We start from the raw sequence: 21,570 nt of genomic DNA, 5'->3' as shown, positions 1-21,570 counted from the left end.
TATGCTAATTAAAAACACAATGAAGGGAAGAGCTTTGCTATGTACCAGTAAAGGAACCCTGGGTTTACAAAGATAGTGTTTATACTGTAATCAGCTTCCTTGTATGTAATTATTAGGAGGCCATCGGTTTTTTGTTTGTTTGTTGTTTGTTTTCCTGTGGCTAATGCAAACCACTAGCTGGTAAGCATCTTACCTGCTTTTCTTTGATCCATGAAATCTCATTATCATCTCACACAAGTTTTCATCTAGTTATTTCTGTTTCCGGTACCTTCTTATTTTGCCTTAAAATAAGAAGAATTTCCCCCTCAAAAGAGTTCTTTTTAGAACTCTAAAGCACCTGTGCCAACTTGCAAACAGCAGAACTTACCTGTAGTTATGGGGAAAGTGGTGGTAACGGGCATGACTGTAGTTGTGGGGATTTTTCTCGGCCTGAATTTGTAGTGACTAATAAATCCATCTGCTGTTAAACTTAAGTCTGATAAAAACTGAATGAGAAGTTCATTTTTCTCAGACACGATCGGCCTAGGAGAGAAACATATTTACAGTTTATGTGGCACCTCCCTGAAAATGTCAAAATCTCCCAGCTTTCTTTCAGGGTCGTTATTGTTTTTTGAGACAGGGTTTCTCCGTGTAGTCCTAGCTATACTGGAACTTGCTTTGTAGACCAGGCTGGCTTTGAACTCAGAGACCTTCCTGCCTGAGAGACCTTCCTGCCTCTGCCTCCCAAGTGCTGGGACTAAAGGCACGCACCACCATGCCTGGCTAAAACTTCTAGCTTTCTATTTGTTTTTGACAATAGATTAGCAACTTGCTATAAACCTAAAATGCAAAACACTTGAAAAACAATGGAAGCCCCAACACTGCACCCTCACAAGGGCCCTATCTGCCATCATCCTCTTTGTGTAGAATGGGCAACTGAACCTAGAAGTCAGTGACCTTCCCAAGGTCCTGCGGTCGGCATGTGGGAACCAGGATTTGAACCTAGGGCCCAGTGATTCTAGAAACAGTGAAAGATACTGGGACCAGAGTGAGCATGGTGTTATGGCTCTTCGTACAAGTCCTCAGCCTATGCCTGACTCGTGAGTCTAAGCTAAGGCTGTGACTCACACCAGCTGCTGGTAGTGGAGAATCTGAGGTACAGCTCTAATGACAGAGGGCTCAGAGCGACCACATCTTGGTTTTTAAAGGGAGGTCTAATGCCTGCCTGCAAAGGTGACATTTCTGTTTCTAATCCCGGCCAGGGAAATGCTGATAAGAAAGAGAGCAGGTGACTACCGATTGGCAGCCATGAAGAGCTCCAGCTTGTCGGTGAGCTGAAACTACAGGGACAGAGATGATGCTAAGCCTCGAAGGCCCTCTGAATCTTCGAGAATAACTGTACGAAGTGTCTGTTTCATCTAAGTTGCTATTATTTCCTAAACAATGGTGGCAACGCTGTTTGGCTAATTTTATTTAAGAACTAATTCCTAAGTAGGAAAAGATTAAACAAGTTATTGGATTGAATCGTCAGTGATCTGATGAAAGTTCTTTTCTGGGCCATCCCTCTGGTCATAGGATTGGAGCCTGGACAGTCCATACTGAGCAGCTCACTTTTGTACCATCTACTGTGAGCGGGCAGATCCACACTGAAATGGACCAGCTGGAGAAATGGTGGACTGCCCCTGTCTTGACAATAACCTTTTGAAGCCAGAGTGGGACCAAGAGAAGGAGCCTCATGACTTACATCCACACTTCCCATCCCCAAAGCAGCTAGGACATGTAAATGATGCTTCAGAGATTCGAGCCTTTAACAGAAATATTTTAACTTCCTTAGGAAAAAAACGAAGTAAGTCAGGTGGTGGTGGAGCACACCTTTAATTCCAGCACTCAGGCAGCAGAGGCAGGAGGATCTCTGTGAGTTCGAAGCCAGCCTGATCTACAGAGTGAGTTCCAGGACAGCCAGGGCTACACAGAGAAACCCTGTCTGTCTCAAAAAACAAAACAAACAGCAAAAAAAAAAAAAAAAAAAAAGAAAAGAAAGAAAGAAATTTTTAAAACTTTCCTTTACATGATTCTCACCTACAATTACAAACAAAACCCACGAATCTTGTTTAAATGATAAACTGCAACAAGCCTGCCCTACAGGAAACAATGGAAATCCAGTCAGGCTGGCCTTCTACACAGGCACATGTCATTCTGGTGACTGTGGCCTGACTTTTCTTTGAACTAGCTGGGAGACCTTGGATCAGAAACTGTTTTTTTTTTTTTTTTTCAAGGAAGAGTATGTTAGTAACAGAAGTGGGTTTTTGTTGTGGTGCTTTGTGGAAATGTAACAGGATCACAGTGCCCTGAGGACCAAGTGCTGCATCCACAAGTTGATGTGATGAATAATGAGGAATAATAACAAGATCTCACCCAGACATGGGCTGAGAAGCTGAGCTAATGACAAATCCAGAGGCTGTATCTGATGGAGATGTGCTTGAGGCCTAGCTTCTCCCGCTGCTACCCAAGTTAGCATGGCTGAGCTAGTGACAGAGACAGTGTCCAGAAAATAGAGAAAATACATTCTTTGCATCCAAAATGGATGCCGGGAGCAGAAAAGGTCACAGAAATCATTCAAGATGGTTGAGCATTAGGTTTTTGTTTGTTTTTTCTTTTGTTTTCCTATGAGGTGAGAAAGAAGTCTGACCCTGATCAGCTGTATGGGGTTCTGGACAGTCTCGAGGGTAAACTGGGGACAATCAAGAATAAAATGATGGCAAAAGGAAAGAGTCAAAAGCTGGGGTCGGGGTGCTGCAGGGGCTGATGACCCAGGCCCACAGCTTTATTAGGATCACAGTTCCTCATAGACCCTTCTAATGGGAAAGCAGAAAAAAAGGCATAAACATCAGCCAGCAGAATACGGGGAAACCAGAATAGTTCAAGCTCCCCTTTAGCGAGGTACATCCTGGGACAGCAAACAAAGTATTTCACATCCCAGTGTCTGGAACATTTAACCACATACAAACAGGGGTGGGAGTGGGGCACGTCACGTGCCAGTTTCCAGACTACTCCTGCCAGACCCTCACCCCAGTCTGTAGCTGGCCTTGCTTGGCATGACTCTGGCCAGATGAGGGGCAAAATGCCCACATCCCGTCATCAGGGCTGATGGACAGTCACCAATCCAGTCTAGCCCCCAACATAAGCCAATATGTTTTTTTCCAGAATTCTGATAAACACTGGAGGAACAGGTGTTTGAACGCAATGCAGATCCTCCTAGGGAAATAAGCCCCTGGCTTTTTCTTTTTCTTTTTTTTTTTCTCGAGAGTTCCCGTTCTTCCTGATGCTTGAGTTCCCTTTAGGCGGTCTGTGACACAGGTGTCACAGGTCTGTGACACTGGCCCTGGGGACCATCAACCCTGCCTCTATATGTCCACGAGGCTGCTGGACTCCATGTTTGGATGCTGGTCTTTGCTGCTGCTGGTGGACAGGGCTCCACTGTTATGGGACCCAAAACTTTGCCAACAAACAACAGCACACAGTTTTCCAGAACATAAAGGTAATTAGGGAGATTAGTAGGACGTAGGTTTAGAGTCGTTAAAACATCAGTGACACAAACAGACACTACTTACGCGGGTGGACTGTCACCACAGTACTTTCCAATTCTTTTGGCATCGTTGACTTCCCCACCGTTAAACACAGCCACGTAGTCATAGCGACAGTAGTTATCGCGCTCAACATCAAACTTCTCAAACTTTAGCTCTATAAGCTTCAGGAAAAGCACAGCATGGAAATGTCAATAACCTGAATCACCTCGAGTGGAGATCCCCTTGTAATTGGTGCTGGAGATCTCTGATGGCAACTGCAAATAATAATAATGTCCTCTTGAACACTGCAGAGAACCTAGATTTTACACGCTGTCAATGTGTACAACCACAAGTGTTAGCTACGCCTAGTGAAGGATATGCTAATTAGTTTAATTGTACTATTTCACAATAGATGCATTGCCAAAGCATCACACTATATACTGTAGGTATATACAGTTTTTATTTGCCAACTATACCTCAATAAAGCTAGACAGAAAAAGAATAAAAAGGGGGATTCTATCTGGATAACTGGGTGTGTGCTGGGGTGATAAAGGGATCTGTATACCAAATCCGTTCTTCTCTGGGAAAAAAATTAACAAAAATCAAAAGTAGTAAGATGTACCTCCTATTATCATCTGCTTGTGGTACGTGTGCATGGTGTGTGGTCATAAGGTGTGTAGATTTCTCCTTTTGAGAGGAGACAAACATTCTAATCACATGGAAAGGAGTCAATTTGGGGATGAAAGTTTCGGGGACGTGGGAACAGACTAGAGGTGCTAAAGAGTGGTGCACACGGTGCACACGCCAAGCACAGTCTCGTGGGGTACGGTTGAGTTTTGAGGGGGTTTCATAGAAGCATCATACACAAGTGTGAGTATTAAAAGTTTCCTCTTTTTTTCTTTTTTGCTCTAGTACTAAGAATAGTGTCCTAAATCATTCACGTGAACAGCACATTTTAATTTTATAAGCCACTACTGTCCCCCTTACAAGCAGTTTTGTTAGGAACATTTTCAGTATGTAAATCTAAAAAAAAAAAAATCTCCCTGGGTCATTAACACCCGTGGCACTCAGCTGCTGTGCAGTTTTGATGGGCAACAGGTAGCCAGGGACCCTGTCTGCTAATTCAGGGAGGGTTATGGAAATTAATTCCCACTAGATGAAGGGTATTGATTCCCAGCTCAAGAAGACGCTTGCACATTAATCTGAACAAAGGTACTACAGTTGTATCACAGTTGGACATAAAGGTCAGTTTTGATTGGCTCATAAGTGCTATACTTGTAGATATTTATCCGCCTTTAAGAAGCCAGCGTCTATGGTGGCGGGGGTGGGGTGGAGGACAGGGGATGGGGGGGGGGGGGACATGGATGGGACGGACACACACATACTGCCTTGCTCATGCTAAAAATTTCTTTCAACTATGTTTGAAAATCTCCTTTGGGGAGCCACTGACTTTTCATCAGCAACTAATAAAATATTTTCCATTTAAAAATTGGCTGAACTTTCTTGCCCTGAAAATTAAAAAGCTTTTGGAGAAGAGATTAAAAGGAACTAGGAGGAGAGAGGGGAGGGCTGTGACAGAATCCAGAGGCAGAGTTCTGGAAGAGCATTCTGTAGACTTGCACAGAAGTTCCTCAGGATCCTATCTTCCTACTGTTTTTCCTCTGTGGACAGAACTGCCCGAGGGTTCCAAATACCCCAATGCTGGTGAAAAATTCAACTAAGTGAAACAAAACAAACCCGACACTCCCAATAATGGGGGAAGACCACAAGAGAAGATGCAGGGATGAATTTTGGAAGCTAATAACACTGGCCTTATTCGGTCAGCTATATTAATGTCATGAACAAATGGTCAACACAATTTCAAGAGTTATGTAATGGTTTTAAGTATTTCAAAAATGTACTTTTAAATATTGCTATAAACTGTAATCCCTTCAACAGACGTGTAGTTTTTCACTATTAAACAAATGGCTACATTTCTCGTCTTTAAATGAAGACTGGGTTTTGAGATAGGGTTGCAGTGTGGATGTCTGCATTTGTGTATATGTGTGTGTTCACCTCAGTGACTCGTAGGGTGTTTGCCTGGATCATAATTGATGTTAAAAACACACATATGGCAGGTATCGTGGGGCTTTAGAAATGGCTCAGCGGGTAAGAGCACTGACTGTTTTTCCAGAGACCGGAAACCTCTTTCCCAGCACCTACATGACTTTCACAGTTATCTGTAACTCTCATTCCCAGGGAAGCAGATTCCCACTTCTGGCCTCCACAGGCACCAGGCACACACATGGTACACAGACATACAATGCAGACAAAATACTCATATACAGAAAATAAAAAATATCAATCAATTTAAAAATCAGTATTGTGATGTTCAGAGAGTGTTTAGACTAAAGTCAGTAGTGCTTGAAACAAATAATTTTACAAATTTATTTTTAAGGTTTCCTATAGCAAGATCTATCCATTCCTGAATCAAATTCTGTCCTATAATTGATATGCGGCGGTTCCTAGAAAGGGCCAAATTTCTTATGACCACATATTAATAAATACTGGAAAACTAGATTTCAGCTGATTGTTTCAGAGCAGTGGTTCTCAACTGTGGGTCACGACCCATATCAGATATTAACATTACTTTTCTGAACAGTAGCAAAATCACAGTTATGAAGTAGTAATGAAGTAATTTGATGGTTGGGGTCAGCACATCACGAGGAACTGTATTAAATGGCTGCAGCATCAGGGAGGTTGAGGATCACCACTCTAGAGGAACAGATGAGGAACGGGCACACATTTTGTTTCAAACAGCCCCAACACTCAAAAGCTGACCCTCTATCACCAGAGATAGGGGTTCCTAGAAGGCTCTGTAGCGGCTTGCTGGCTTTTCGGGAATGAGGCGTGCCCTGGACAAGGTGGACTGACCACATGTGCAGAGGAGATGCTGGGATGTACTTGTGTCCGAGGACCTTCATCCCCACACTGCTAGGCGCTGACGCTTGCAGCCTCATGCTCTTTACATCTGCCCCAGGCCTACACAGTCCTATGTGGAATTTGCTTATAATTTGTATTTTCAAAACTGTTTTGAAAGTTATAACTACATAGTAGAAAAATCAAATCTATAACTTTGCAAGTCAAAGGGTGCCAAGGGCAACTTTAGCCTGGGTCTTTGTAAAAAGAAGTCCTGGGGTCCACCTGGGCTTTCCCAGAGGCAAGGCTCACACTGTGAGCGATTCACACATACTCACTTTCATCCCATTCTCTGGAGCCTCACCTGGTTCTTCGGGGCTACGATGTGCCACACACAAGTAACTCCTACAGGGTAATCTCGATCTGGCCAGTTGGGGGTTTTAAAAGAGCCGGAAGGTTTTTCAAGTCGTCCTCCACAATACCTGTCTCCTGAAGACATTAAATATGAAAAAGTTCATACCCTAACATAGGTCACAGCAATACAATCACCCAGAGGTTAGGAATGTGAACTTTAGGGATATCACAACATATGAAGGCAATGGTAGGGGCTGTTCAGGTTCCTCTTTAAAGAAATGATCACACAATCTTCTCTACACATCGAATTTGTTTGTTTTTGAGATGGTCTTACATAGCACAGGCTAGCCATGAATGCACTATGTAGCTGAGTCTCGCTTTGGTCCTCTGTCTCCACCTCCTCGTGCTGTGATTACAGACACGTTGTCCCTACAGCCAGTTCACTGAGTACTGTGTCATTGTCTGACATGTCACTCAAGAGAGGGAAGAAGTGGACTCAGAACCACGGCTTTTCTGTTGTCCATTTTCCCTTCGTTTTGAACAAAAAAATGCCACTCATTCTGAATTGCAGACAGTGCAATGAATCAGTTTCTAAGAATTCTCAAGGCATTGGTTCATTGGTTATTTATTAAAGTCCCATGGGCAAAATTCAAATTAGCTATTATAGACAGTTTTCCCTACTAATATCTAGTATTTTATATATATACACATATACATATATAACCACCTTATAACATCTAGTAACACCTATATAGTAAGTTTTAGAGATTACTTAGTTCATTAAAAAATGCATATTTACAGGTCTGAGGAGAGAACCCAGTTGATAAAATGCTGATGAGGACCCGAGTTTGAATCCCAGAACCCAGGTAAAAATGCCAAGCATAGTAGCATGTGCTCATAATCCCAGCACTGGGAGGTGGAGGCACATAGATCCTTGCGGCTCACTGGCCAGCCAGTCTAGCACAGCTGGTGAGCTCCACGTGCCAGTCTGAAAGCCCACCTCAAAACCAAGGTGGAGGCTTCTAGGGAGCAATACCTGAGGTTGATGTCTGTCTTGCACACATGTAGAGTCATATGACCATGCACCCCCATACCCACACAAAAGTGTGTTTATAAACTTCCACAGTACAGGAAAGCATACAAGTGAAAAATTACCCCAGTCCCACCACCTAAAATCGACCACAGTTAACATTTAATGACTCTTAATGTAGACACTGGAGGCATACCGTGTATATATTGTTAAGTCAAGGAAATAGTTTTAGCAGTCTAATTTGATATAAAGTTACAAATTTAATTTCACTTCGAATTAACTTACAAATAACTGAGTTGGGACTAAAGGAACAAAACCTTTCTTTGACACGGAAGACTCTTGAAACAAATATTGAATTTAAGGAATCACACTATAAGAATCAAGTTTAGAATAATTTCTAAACTATGAGTGAAAACCTCAAGCATTTAAAGTGAACAGAATATAAAGTCCTCTGTGTCTCCATCACCAGTTGTCAACAGTTACAGGTTTCCTGTTTTCTCTGTCGCTACCCAATCTCCCACGCCTGCTTGGCCGTTTTATTATTGTTTTCATTTCACAGGTCTGGGGAGGTAAATTCACAAATCTGAAGCTTTACGTGACTGGCAAATGGGTTGCACCAGTGTGAACCACACTCCTGAGATAACAGAGAGTCCATCTCTCACAAACCTCCCCTCACACCTCGCTTCTGAAAAACCTTTCACCACAGTTTTATTGCAGAGCTTTGTATAAATTGAGTCATGCAGGGGCATCCTTCTGGTCTTCTGTTGCTTATCGTGATGTCTGAGAGGTTTCTCCATGTGGCTGTCGTCAGTGCTTGTACTTTAGACTTCTGGGTAGTATCCTACTGTATGCAAACCCTGCAATTTGTATGCCCGTTCTCCTGCTGATGTTTCTTTGGGGTTACGTCTTTCTTTGATATGTATTGCTGTGATAAGCAACTTGGGTGGTGGTGGTGGTGAGGGAACTCTGGGAATTTATTTGGCTTACATGTTCTAATCGCAGTCTATGATGAAGGGAAGTCAGGGCAGGAACTGAAGAAGAGGTCATGGAGGAGTCCTGCCTACAGGCTTTCTCCATAAGGTTTGCTCAGCCTGCTTTCTTTTTTTTTTTAGATTGATTGATTGATTGATTATGTATACAGAAGAGGGTGCCAGATCTCATTACAGATGGTTGTGAGCCACCATGTGGTTGCTAGGAATTGAACTCAGGACTCCTGGAAGTGCAGTCAGTGCTTTTAACCTCTGAGCCATCTCTCCAGCCCTCAGCCTGCTTTCTTATACAATCTAGGACCACTAGCCCAGGGATGGTACCGCCCATAGTGGGCTCGCCCCTTCCACATCCATCATTAATCAAAAACTTCCTCACAGACTTGCCTATAGATGGAGGCATTTTCTCTGTTGAGATTCCCTCTTTCCAGATGACCTCGGCTTGTGTCAAGTTGACAGAAAACTAGCCTGCACAGGTTGTTTTCAGTTTAGAATATTGTTAGTGAGGATGGCATTTTTTTACATATCATTTTTGTTGATGTGTATTTTCACTTTTCTTGCATTAATACCTAAGAATGCATTGATGGGCCAGAATAGATACAGGTGTTTAACTTCATTAAACAATCCACACCACCAAAACTTCTCCCAGCACTAAAGAGTTTATTATCATTTTATACCTCTTGAGGAGCGAGATCAATGGTTACTCCCCATTCATGGTACCACACGATGTTATCAGAGTTTTAGCCAACATAGTGGGGAAGTAGTGGTATCTATCTCACTGTGATCGTTGAAAAAATTTTAAGATTTTATTTTTATTTTATGTGTATAAAATACGTTTATGTGTACATTCAGTGTTTGCCTGAATGTATTATCTGTGCGCCATGTGTGTGCAGTGCTCACAGAGGCCAGAGGAAGGCATCAGCTCTCCTGGGATTAGAGTTACACATCCTGGTCCTCTGGAAGACCAGCCAGTGTTTTTTAATCACTGAGCCATCTCTCAGTCCCTCGTGTCTGAATTTGCATTTTCTGATGATTAGGGATACTGGCCACTCACAGCAGCCTCTCAAAAATGCTTGAACAAGTGTTTCACTCAGTTCGTATTTACTGAAATTCTTCTATTGTTGGATGTTATTTCTATGTACTCTAAGTATAAACTGACAACTGTGGATATTTCCTCTAGTGGTGTGGATCGCCTGTTCATATCTGTAATGGTGTAATTGAATAAGTATCGGTTTTAACTTTAATGAAGTTCACATGGTATATTGTAACTGAATTTTTCTCCGGTTTCAGGTGGAAACTCAAGCAGTTGGGTGCTCCATTTGCAGCTGGAGTATTCCTGTGTCCACCCAGCTCCTGCATGACAATGCCCTCTGCTTCCTCTGCCTCTCACAACAGAAGGCCAAGCCCAGCACCTAGTTCTTCCTTCAGTCCATCTGCTTGGCGTTAGGAATCTCATCCTTTGAGTTCTGCAATTCACTTATAATGGACTAAGCCTCTTTATTTTTATTTTTATTGGTTTTTTGAGTCAGGGTTTCTCTGTGTAGCTTTTGGTTCCTGTCCTGGATCTCACTCTGTAGACCAGGTTGGCCTTGAACTCACAGAGATCTGCCTGCCTCTGCCTCCCGAGTGCTGGGATTAAAGGTGTGCACCACCACCACCACCACCACCACCACTGCCAGGCTGCTTTTTTTTAAAATTTTTATAGTCCTTTTTTTAAAATTTATCCTGTTTAGAGTTTATTATCTTCTTGGCTGCATCAGTTCATGTACTTCGTTAAATCTGGGTGTAGCTAAGTCATTTTTCTTTACATTTTTGTTTCTGTACTGTTATCATTGTTTTAGAGATAAAAATTACATATACATTAGGTAATTTGATACTATCTCTCTGGTTTTTTGGTCTCCCTTTTCTTCGATCTTTTCTGTGCTGGTGTTTCAGACTGGTAACTTCTATTTATGGGGAACTGTTTCTGTAACCTCCACACTACTTATAAGATTGCAATTGGGTAAATTATAAGATATCAAATTTTGTATTTTCTAGCTCTGAAATCATCATCTTGTTCTTTTTTTATATTTTCTGTTTCTTGTTTATATTTATTCTACAAACATTCCTTTTAAATACTGAAATCTTTTCCCCCTCCTTCAATACTGGAAATTGAACCCAGGACTTTGCACATGTTAACCAAGCATTCTACCACTAGGCCACACCTCCAGCCCCCTCCCCCAAAGGATCTGTTCTGTAGCCCTGGCTACCCTTCAACTTGAAATCTTCCTTCCTCAGCTTCCTGGGGTACTGGGATTCAGGAAACAAATTTACCTTAGCTTCTTAAAGTACTGCTGGTAGTGAGCCATCCCTCAAACCTGTCTGTCTGTCTATCTATCCCCCAGACCTCCACTTGTCTCCTGTTGGTTTATTTCCCTGCAGAGAAATCACCAATGCACAAATATAATAAGTAGCCCAACTGAAAATAAAGCATTAATCTATTACTTGCAACCTCTGATTTATGATGGGTTCTTCTACTGACTGCCTTTTTCTTCAATACAGATATGCAGCATGAATAGGCTGCATTATACTGTAGATTCTGTTATATTCCTACGAAAAGTTATTTTTTTCTCCTAATAGACATTTAGCTACACTTAAACTGTCTGTCTTCCTGGCGGTGGCCAGAGGCTCTAACCCTTGTTCAGGCCCTTGTCCCAAAATTGTGTTGTTGTTGTTTTTTTTAATTTTATGTGCCTTGGTGTTTTGCTATGAGTGTTGGGTCCCTTGGAATTGGAGTCACAGAGAGCTATAAGCTGCCATGTGGTTGCTGGGATTTGAACCCAGGTCCTCTGGAAGAGCCAGCAGTGCTCTTAACTGCTGAGCCATCTCTCCGACACCCCACCCCCAAAACTGTAGATTTTAAGTGGGTATTAAGTAGGTATCAAAGACGTGGGTAGATTTTCTGGGTACATTTTGAACTCCATGCTTCTGTTGAACCTGCTAGGATTTCTCCCCCACTGCTCTGGTTGCACTGGCAGCCCTCAATCCTATCTTCTGACTTCCCAATCTAGTTCACCCAAACCCAGGGCCGATGAGCAAGCACCCTCGGGCTGGGGCTCCAGAAATGCCGCCTGCTCAGTCATCCTTCAAAGTGCTTCCTGGAGAGCTCCTACAAACTGACATGAAAATGTCCCAAGACACAGCGCTAAGTAAAACGAGAAAGTGACGAAATGATACGTGATGTCACGTAGGTTTTTAAAGAGTTGTTGTGAAAGGATGTGAATGTAAGTAAACACGGAGGGAGAGAGACACAGAAACCACTGGTCATGCCTTTCTGGAGGATGAGGTAAAATAGTGACTTGTACATCTGTGAAGATAAATTCAAGCTTCTCAATTAGCCCTATGAATTTCTAGATTTGACTTTTTACAGAAATATATATGGGCTTTTTAGAATGACCTCTTGGTGACTTGTTGGCCTTCCCCAGCTCTTTGAGAACTGCTATTGTGCTTTGAAGGAGGAAACACAAAGTTCCAAGGACGGCGCCTGACACACAGGAGGTAATGAATCCCCATGACCAGCCATCACTATTGTCACTGCTCCTGTGTGAAAAACGGGCCGGGCGGTGGTGGCGCATGCCTGTAATCCCAGCACTCGGGAGGCAGAGCCAGGTGGATCTCTGTGAGTTCAAGGCCAGCCTGGGCTACCAAGTGAGTTCCAGGAAAGGCGCAAAGCTACACAGAGAAACCCTGTCTTGAAAAAGCAAAAAAAAGAAAAAAAGAAAAGAAAAGAAAAGAAAAACGGTACCTTTTCCATCTGGTGCAGCAGCAGAGAATGTGGCCATGAAGCCACTCCCAGCAGTGTTGGCATCGGAAATCATTTGTACCATCATCTTGTTGCCACTGGCTACAAGGGATCCAGGTCGGAATGTACCACAGAAGCGCCCAATGCGCTGGCCATTTGCATGGCCATTGTACACGTCCACGAAGTCATAGCGACACAGGTTGTCACTCTCAAGGTCTATGAATCGGAAATTCAGAACGACCACTTTGCCCTCAGGAACCTGTCAAGAAAAAAAAGCCAGATAAAAACTGTCAAAGAAGCAACATCTGTGGCCGGTCAGCACTAAATACAACAGAGCGCAGTGTACCAGGCCGGGGTGTGCCTCCGTGCAGAGTCAGAACACAGTACACAGGATGAGGTGTGCCTCTGTGCAGAGTCAGAGCACAGTAACAGGCCCAGGTGTGCCTCTGTGCAGAGTCAGAGCACAGTACACAGGCTGAGGTGTGCCTCTGTGCAGAGTCAGAGCACAGTACACAGGCTGAGGTAAGCCTCTGTGCAGAGTCAGAGCACAGTACACAGACCCAGGTGTGCCTCCGTGCAGAGTCTTTGCCTAGCCTATGTGAAGCACTGGGTTCGATCCCAGCAACACACACTCATAAATGAATAAGTAAATGACCCAAGGTTATTTTCTTCTCAGGGCTGAACTAAGCCAGGAAGAGTTCCCAGCACACTGCTTCGGAATAAGAATACACGTCCTTACCGTCAGCTCAACAATTCTGTAAGGCACACAACCCTATTCTGCAAAAGAATTTATCTCAACAAAGCCGCAGAATACTGGACTGACCTCATTACCTGGTGTCACTGATTATAAATAATACCAGTTCTGACATATTCTAAAATACTGTGCTACCCAGACATGATGCTTGGCAAAGAAACATTTTGAAACATCTTTTCTTTTTTTGCAAATGAAACAAAAGGCAACCTCACTATATAGTATGCTTCTATGAAGTTCAAAAGAGAAGGGCTTATTTAGCAATTGTATAATTAATTTTCAGACACTTCAATTGAGGCCAGGGAAAATATGAACCAAAATCTATATTAAGTTAATTGGATACTTGTTGATTCATCTCTTCTAAAAAATCACTACGTTTTAAAACTTTTTTGTTTCCCTCGGTGGAAAGTGTGTTTGTCGGGTGACCCTGAATCATTATGCACAGCAATTAAAAAGGTTATCTCTCCCCTTGTCATATTTTCTTCACTGGAATTTCTCAGCACAATTTTTTTTTTTTCCCCAGAGCTGAGGACCAAATCCAGGGGCCTTGCCCTTGCTAGGCAAGTGCTCTAACCACTGAGCTAAATCCCCAACCCCTCAGCACAATTCTTATGATGTGATGAGGAAGGAGAAAATGTCTACAGAAGCATTCGGTGGGATCGCTGGCCATCAGTTTCAGTCACGTGTCTTTACTTCCTGTATTCGAGTTGTTCCGCCCTAAAGTTCAGATCCTGTGCTGTGTCTCTTTAACCACGTGAGCTCACTGCCAGGATTTTCTTATGTAAAGGCGTACTCAAGTACTCACAACACGACAAAGGACAATGTTGGAAACGCAAGCCTGCAAGCCTAAGCCGATTGGCTCCACACCATCTTAACGGAGGGCCTCAGAACTGAAGGCCAGAGATACACTAACATTAACCTGGTTCCCCCAGGTTTGACTATGGTAGAATACCGTAATTTCACTGTCGTTTAATTTTTCCCTCAAACCCATATACAACCCACAGTGGAAACTGTAGTGGAAAAATCCCAAGAGGGTATCCCCCACACACACACCCCCGCCTTAGAGACAAGGTCTCTAGCAGTCCAGGCTGGCGTGGAACTTGCTATGTAACTTTGGATGATGTAAAATTCTAATCCTCCTGCCTCCACTTCCCACATGCTAGGACTACAGGCATGTGCCACCAGGCTGTGGTTTCTAATGTGCTAGGAATTGGACCCAGGACCTTCTGCTCACCAGGCAAGTTCTCTACCACATATCCCAGCACTCCCTGGTTGCATCCTAATTGCTAAATACTTGCATTAATTGTTCAATTATCAGGAACTCTAAGAACCTAAGAGAAAATGCAGCTTGATGTTCAAGGATTCTCACAAGAGCACAGCATTGCTCTTTAGAAACTTCTTATTCCAAATCTCCTCTAAATGCTCACATATGATGCAGACACTTGATAATTACTTATTTTGGTGGCAATTAGATGATGCTGTTGTTTTGTGAGATGATATTGGCTAGGGGATTCATTATCTGCCTGGAGGAGAAATAATCCCATGTCCGTGCTTTTTCCAATCAACAGCTGAGTCCTGTGTGGGCCAAAGCTGATGGCAATGACCTCAGTTCACCCACAGCCCCTGGGATGTCCTTATTGTCACAGGCACACTTGCCAAGTCACTTGATGCTAGGACTCCTGCCAGCAAACAGGGGAAGTGCATGCTAAGTCGGTGGTTTGCATTTTCAGGGAAGGATGAGCAAAATGTAAACCCACAGCCAACTTTGCTGTGGAAGACATGTCTATAGAAACGGTTCTGTTCCTGGGTCTGCAGTTCTCCTTCACGAAGATATCACTTATGATTTATGAGAGAAAAGATCTGTTTTTGAAGCATATCTTGCTTTTTAAAAAGGCCATTATTTCCAGCTTCTAGGATTTCTCTCTCTCTCTCTCTCTCCTTTTTTCTTTTTTTACAAACAGACATGGTAATTCATGTGCTAATGCTCAGACCATTCACATCAAGCCTGAGAAGAAAAGTGGTCCACTGTTACCCTGTGCATGCACCCCATACGTGATCCAGAAAAATTTACATTAAAAGTATGCATAAATATCTGGCTATTTTTCAAGAAGGGAATAAATCAGAAGCTTACAAGAGCTTGTTCATACATAGCCTGTGGATAGCTCCATTCTATTTTAAGGGCAATCTTGCCCACATTTAGAAAATAAAACAATTTTAATAGAAATAACACATAATGTTGTGAACATTTCCTTTTGTTCCTGGGAGTTTAACCAAAAAAATTTAAACTCCTTTCACATCTAGGAGTGAGAAAGCCCATCCCCTGGAGTCTACAGCGCACTCATCACAACACCCTGCTGGAAATCACCCCAAACTTTCCTCAGTGCCTTTGGAACCACAATAAACTTGATCTCCAGGTGTCATGTACATTTCTAAACACTATATGTGTTATCTCCTACAACCATCCCCAGTGACTCCATGAAGCTAATGGTGTAGTAGCCAAGGCTGGTGGAAACTGAGGTAGAGAGGTATCTTCCACATGATGCAGCCACTTCATTGAGGCATGCTCCAAAGAGGGCTCCCACCTCAGGGGCCGCTGCTTGGCAACACTTTTCCCCGATACTCTGGGTCTGATTCACCTTATCTTAGGTCTCAGCTCAAGGATGACTTCTTCACAGAGGCCCACCCGAGCCCTTCAGGCACCACACACTGACCATGTGAGTTGCACAGCTATAATACTTCTTCGTAGATTATTTGGCTCCCGTCTTACCACCAGCAGGCATGGCACAGGGAGCAGAATTTACCTATAGCCAGCCAGCACAGTGCTTGGAAAATGTCCATGGAGCAAATGACTACATCCTGGTAATCTTAAAAAAAAAAAAAATAGGGGGTTGGGGATATAGCTCAGTGGTAGAGCGCTTGCCTAGCAAGCGCAAGGCCCTGGGTTCGATCCTCAGCTCCAAAATAAAATAAAATATAAATAAACAAATGAATGAATGAATAATAAATAAATAAATAAAGAAAGAAAGAAAGAAAGAAAGAAAGAAAGAAAGAAAGAAAGAAAGAAAGTGGCAGGCTGTGATTCCTACTGTTCATGCACACAATTATAGAAAAATGTAAATTCCCTTAAAGGTACAGAGTGAACATTATTAACCTTAGGAATAGGAGGAGACATCACAACAGTTATAATATAATGTGTCTAAGGCCACTTAGAAGACTGTGGCAGAGCCCAAGGTTTGTACCTTGCTGTGTTTTGTTGGAATACATAGCTGGCTGGTTAGAGGTTACAGTCTGCCATAGTCTGGCAGCTTTCTCTAAGCTAGGCAATATGGAAACTCCCTCCCTCCCCAGCAAGGCTTCCTGCTTGCTCTCTACCTGTCCTTATCTGGAGAATGTCCCTGGGCCCGGAGGTCTGACCTTATCTAAAAGCTGTCTCTAAACCAGATGCCTGATTCATCATTAGCTTGACCCTTGGCACAATCCCTGCTAAGAAGATTTTCTTAGAGCTGTGTTATAGGACCCTACTGCTACATCCTAAGCCTTGGGATAGGAGTGTGCCACTTAATGCAAATTAGGGTTTGTCCCCAGGCTCCCCAATCCTGTATGTTCCTTAAACTCTGGAATAAAATTGAGCTGATTCACCAAAATCTGTCTTCTGGGAGGCTGTCTCCATTCCTGCTCATGGGCCATGTACAAAGCTTTCCGTTGCCCTTTCTGCCTCTTTCCCCTCTCAGACTGATGGCTGACAGGCTGGGAGAGGGAAAGAGGACCCTCCACAGTGTCGCCCATGACTTGACTGTGGTGGAGACTGTGGGGAGTCTTCTTAAGCTCATGTCCTCTCTCTCTCTCTCTCTCTCTCTCTCTCCTCTCTCTCTCTTTACACACACACACACACACACACACACACACACACACACACACACACAGGAAGTCCACATTTCCCAGCTTCCTTTGCAGGTAGAATGAGGCCACGTGAAGAGGTCTTGGCCAGTTGGATGTCAGTAGAAGTGGCATATCAAATATTCCTTGCAGTTCTATTTGGACTTTAAAGAAAGGGTTCAGGAGAGGAGACCTGAGGTCCTAGGAGATGGCAGAGCTCCGCAGGGAGGGAGTCATTGCTGAGGTCCTAGGAGATGGCAGAGCTCCGCAGGGAAGGAGTCATTGCTGAGGACCGCTGTCCAGGTCAGCCGCTCGTCCTGTTAGCCACCGGGGTTTGGGGGAGCCGCTTGTCGGGGAAACTTAGCTCTCTGTTAGTGACCTGGGTAGTGGCACACATCAGTTGTCCTTCCCCAACACCTCCACGACACCCCGCAGCCGCCATTGTCATCTTGGTTGTTTTAGGTGTCTATACGTTCTTCACAAGCAAACAGCTTGGTGTGCCTCCCAGACGAAGCGGGTTCTGAAAACAGCCAAGGGAGAAACAGCTTTGCCCGGTGACAGCTATGTAGAGTGCACTCGGCCAGCAGCATTCCATTACTGGCAACTATTTTAGAGGGGGCGTGGACCGTTTGGATTAGTCACCGAAATGAGCCAATGCAGAGTAACTGGGGCGCATAGCGCTTGTCAGCTTTCCCTCACGGTGACAGCAGGCCTGAGACGGTGGGACTTATAAGAGAAGACAGCGTTTATTTGGGCAGATGTCAGCACAGGTTTGTGCTTCTTAGCCTGTGATGAAGTCACATATCAGGGTCGGGAACACGAGGGAGCGCAAAGATGGGCTCAGTGCAGCTAGGAAGGGAAGGAAGGAGACGTGAAGGGGCCAAGACCTTGATTCCCCGTCACAGTCACAGAAAGGCCCGCTTCCGCTAGGATTTCTATTGCTGATAAAACGCCATGACCCAAACAAGCAGTGGAGGAAAAGGTTTATTTCCTCTTACAGCTTGTAGTCTATCGTCCAGGGAAGTCAGGGCAGGAGCTCAAGGCAGGAACCTGGAGGCAGGACCCTTGGCAGACAACCAGTGACCCCTCATCTCATGTGACCTTTGCATGGGCTCAGCCTCACAGTACACAGCCAGACAGCTCCCCTCTGAGACCTGTCTGCATAACTGAAACACAGCAGTGGGCGGGGGGGGGGGGGGGGGGCGCAGGCGGCTGAGAAGGTCCATAAGGTGGAGGTGGTAATGAGGGGCACATTCCTATCTTCACTTTCTTTATTTTGATCAAGGTGAGAATAGTTCTGGGCTTTTCTGTGCCATTTGATTTTCTATTTTGCAAATCAACACGTGTTCATTAAACACCAGGGAAGGACACTGGCACCAAAAGAGAGGAAAGAATTGAACTTCAAGAATCCATGTGACCCAGAGCCTGGCAATAGCTCTCTGGAGCAGACCGGACCTCACTGAGATGAGAGGTGGTACCTAAGGCTAGGTTGATATGCCTGTCCCCGGGGCCTCCTTGGTCACACTCTTTCTTCTCTTTTTTTCCTGAGACAGGGTTTCTCTGTGTAACAGCTTTGGCTGTCCTGGAACTCACTCTGTAGACCAGGCTGGCCTCGAACTCACAGAGATCCTCCTGCTTCTGTCTCCAGAGTGCTGGGATTAAAGACGTGCGCCACCACCTCCCGGCTTTTGTTACACTCTTTCAATCCATGTGTACAAGGTTGTGAATTTTAAAAACAACTTCTTCCGAATTATGCTTCCTGACAGAAGACTTCAGAAAGTCACAAAAGTAAAGCAAGCCAATTTCTCTACATCTTCAGAGAGTCATTTTAGGACATTCTTTCAGGTCTCCAGAAGTTGTCAAGATGAGTTAACCCACAACACAAACTCGCTTGGTGGAGATTTGTGGAAGGAAAAAGTGTCCCTACATTACACAATTAGTCCATGTTATAGCTATTTTTAAGCACAACAGAAATAAAAGCCAGGGAGCCTTTTCACTAGGAGAGTCCTCTTCATCACACAGCACTGAAGATTTCTTCTCTGTGTGCACGTGCGCACGCATGAGTGCGTGTGTTTCCGAGTGTGTGTACACGTGCATGCGGGCGCATGTGTATATGCAGGTGCACAAGCGTGTGGAAGCCAGAGGTCACCCCAAGCATTGTTCTTCAGGAGCTGTCCAGCTTGTGTTTTGAGACTGAGTCTCTCCCTGGGACCTGGGACTCTCGGATGACGTTACGCTGACTGGACAGCCAACCCCAGAGATCATGTCTGGCTTTCCCAGGGGCTCCGAGGATCAGATTCTGCAGCAACGTTTTACCACCTCTGTTCCCACCCAAGCCATGGTGCTTTCTTCTGAAATGATCGAAGTGTAAACCTTCCAAACCTTTGTAAGGTAGAGCCTAGTTCTATCCAGTGACCTAAAGAAAGGGGGAAACCCTGCAATGTCATTTTCAAGAATACATCTGTAATCCGGATAGATCTGTGATGGATCCTGAATATAAAATTATAATGGCATTTTACTAGGGCTGAAAGAAAAACCCTTCCCTTCTGAGATAAGGCAATTGAACAGTTAAAACAGAATCTGTACAAACGAGCATCCACTGTCCTCTCCCATGAGTAAAAAGGCTTTGGAGGGGCTGCATGCATACAGTTGCCTAAAGAGAGAACTCAATTATTTGAAAGTCTAATTTCTTTGTAAAAGTTAATGTTGCTGCCTACAATCTACAACAGAAGCCCAGGCTTTAATGAGACATTCCAGTCGGTGCCATCTCCTCATCCCTGGCACCTGCCTCTTACAGGTGACTAGTTTGACTCTATGCTAGCCTTTCCAGGGCGCGCCTCCTTGTGAAACAGCAGCCCGTGGTGCTGGAGTTACCTTTTACTCATTATCCTTTTGCTTCCTGTAATTCCCCATGCCCCCCCATCAAATTTCTAGTTAAATCAATATTCAAAATGTCCTGTACCACCTGCATGTAAACATTCACTGCTGAGCTAAAATGTTCTATTTCTTGTGGAAATTGTTTTCCCTGAAGCGGTATTTCTTGCATTTCTTGAAGTCTGCTTAGTTTTTTGAGTCTCTATCACGAAATCCTCCCAATACAGGCATCAGTAGCCCATGGTCTCCACTTTCGCCATGGGAACATCCATTCTGTTACTATATATGTAATTACACAAATCCTGTGCTTGAGGGAATATTTCTACAGAATAGATTCATAGAAATCGATAAGCTCAAGACTTGTGAATAATGTATTTTTATTTTCCTATTATTTGTGTGTGTGTGCGCGCGCGCGCGTGCGTGCGTGCGTGCGTGCGTGCGTGTGTGTGTGTGTGTGTGTGTGTGAAAGAAAGAGAGAAAGAGAGAGAGAGAGAGGGAGGGAGGGAGGGAAGGAGGGAGGGAAGGAGGGAGACATAAGATGCATACGTGAGTTTGGGTGTTGGTCCTTGCTTTTCCACTTTGTCTGGGATGGACCCCTGATGGCTGGGTAAACCAGGCTAGCCCTCGAGTTTCTGGAGGTTCTCTTGTCTCCATTTCCATTTCCTGTAAGCATGTTAGCACCTTGCACTACTGTTTCCGGCTTTCAGACACAGAGAGTGTTTTTACACACTGAGTCATCTCCTTAGCCCCAGCATTTTAAAATTAACAGAATATTAACACCAGAAAGCTGTATTTAATTCCTATTTTCAGTACTTTCTCCTATACAGGATGCTATCAATATGTGCCAATTTAATAATGCATATACGCACATTACAAAGGAAAAAAAAAGGGAAGACATCATTGTTATTTTGAGTTCACTGTGGTCATTGTGGGGGGAAGCTGAGCTTATTTAGGGTGACAATAGACCAGAGGAAAGATGTCAGGTAAGAGACATTTCATCAGACACCCTGGAGGTGGTAAGCCCATGGGCACCATCAGCTACAGAAACACAGTCAAGAGAAGAGGAACATGGGTTATTTTACCTTAGAAGACATGCAGACAGGCAGAAAGCACAGTGGTTTAATTTTGAAGATGTTGAATTTAAGATGTTGCAAGCACACGTTACAACAGCAAAGGGCCGTTAGAGCGACTGCCACAAAGGCCCAGCCTTGTCTACCTCCACTCTATCTTTCTGGGCGCCATTTCCGCCTCAACTCATCTTTAGTTCCAAGGGTAGCGATTCTTCCACGTGACGTGACCAATCTCCCAGGCAATAAAGACTTTCCGGGGCCAGCTGGGTCCCGGAGAAGCAGACCTGAGAAATGGATCAACCAGACCAGGGTGACCCACCGTGCCTGGCTGTTTCTCACCACGCCATTCTAAAGCTCTTGCCAGTAGTTCAGGACGCTTAGAACGTGTGCTGGACAAGCCTACGA

The 21,570-nt window shown here is 44.1% G+C and overlaps 1 protein-coding gene across 1 annotated transcript in view; it reads right to left on the bottom strand.

Moving 5' to 3' along the window:
• Positions 1–21,570, bottom strand: part of Pcolce2 (procollagen C-endopeptidase enhancer 2) — a 52,505-nt gene that overhangs the window by 8,925 nt on the left and 22,010 nt on the right. The window contains exons 3-6 of the mRNA XM_036194330.1: positions 12,598–12,853; positions 6,808–6,932; positions 3,591–3,727; positions 368–522 (exon numbers count right to left, since the gene is read on the bottom strand). Coding sequence (XP_036050223.1) covers positions 368–522; positions 3,591–3,727; positions 6,808–6,932; positions 12,598–12,853 — 673 coding nt within the window. The remainder of the gene's footprint in view (positions 1–367; positions 523–3,590; positions 3,728–6,807; positions 6,933–12,597; positions 12,854–21,570) is intronic.

Source organism: Onychomys torridus, chromosome 7 (assembly GCF_903995425.1).
Source record: "Onychomys torridus chromosome 7, mOncTor1.1, whole genome shotgun sequence".
In the NCBI taxonomy this organism is placed as follows: Eukaryota; Metazoa; Chordata; class Mammalia; order Rodentia; family Cricetidae; genus Onychomys; species Onychomys torridus.
Note: the sequence above shows the minus strand (reverse complement) of the source record. Positions and strands in the feature narration are given on the sequence as shown.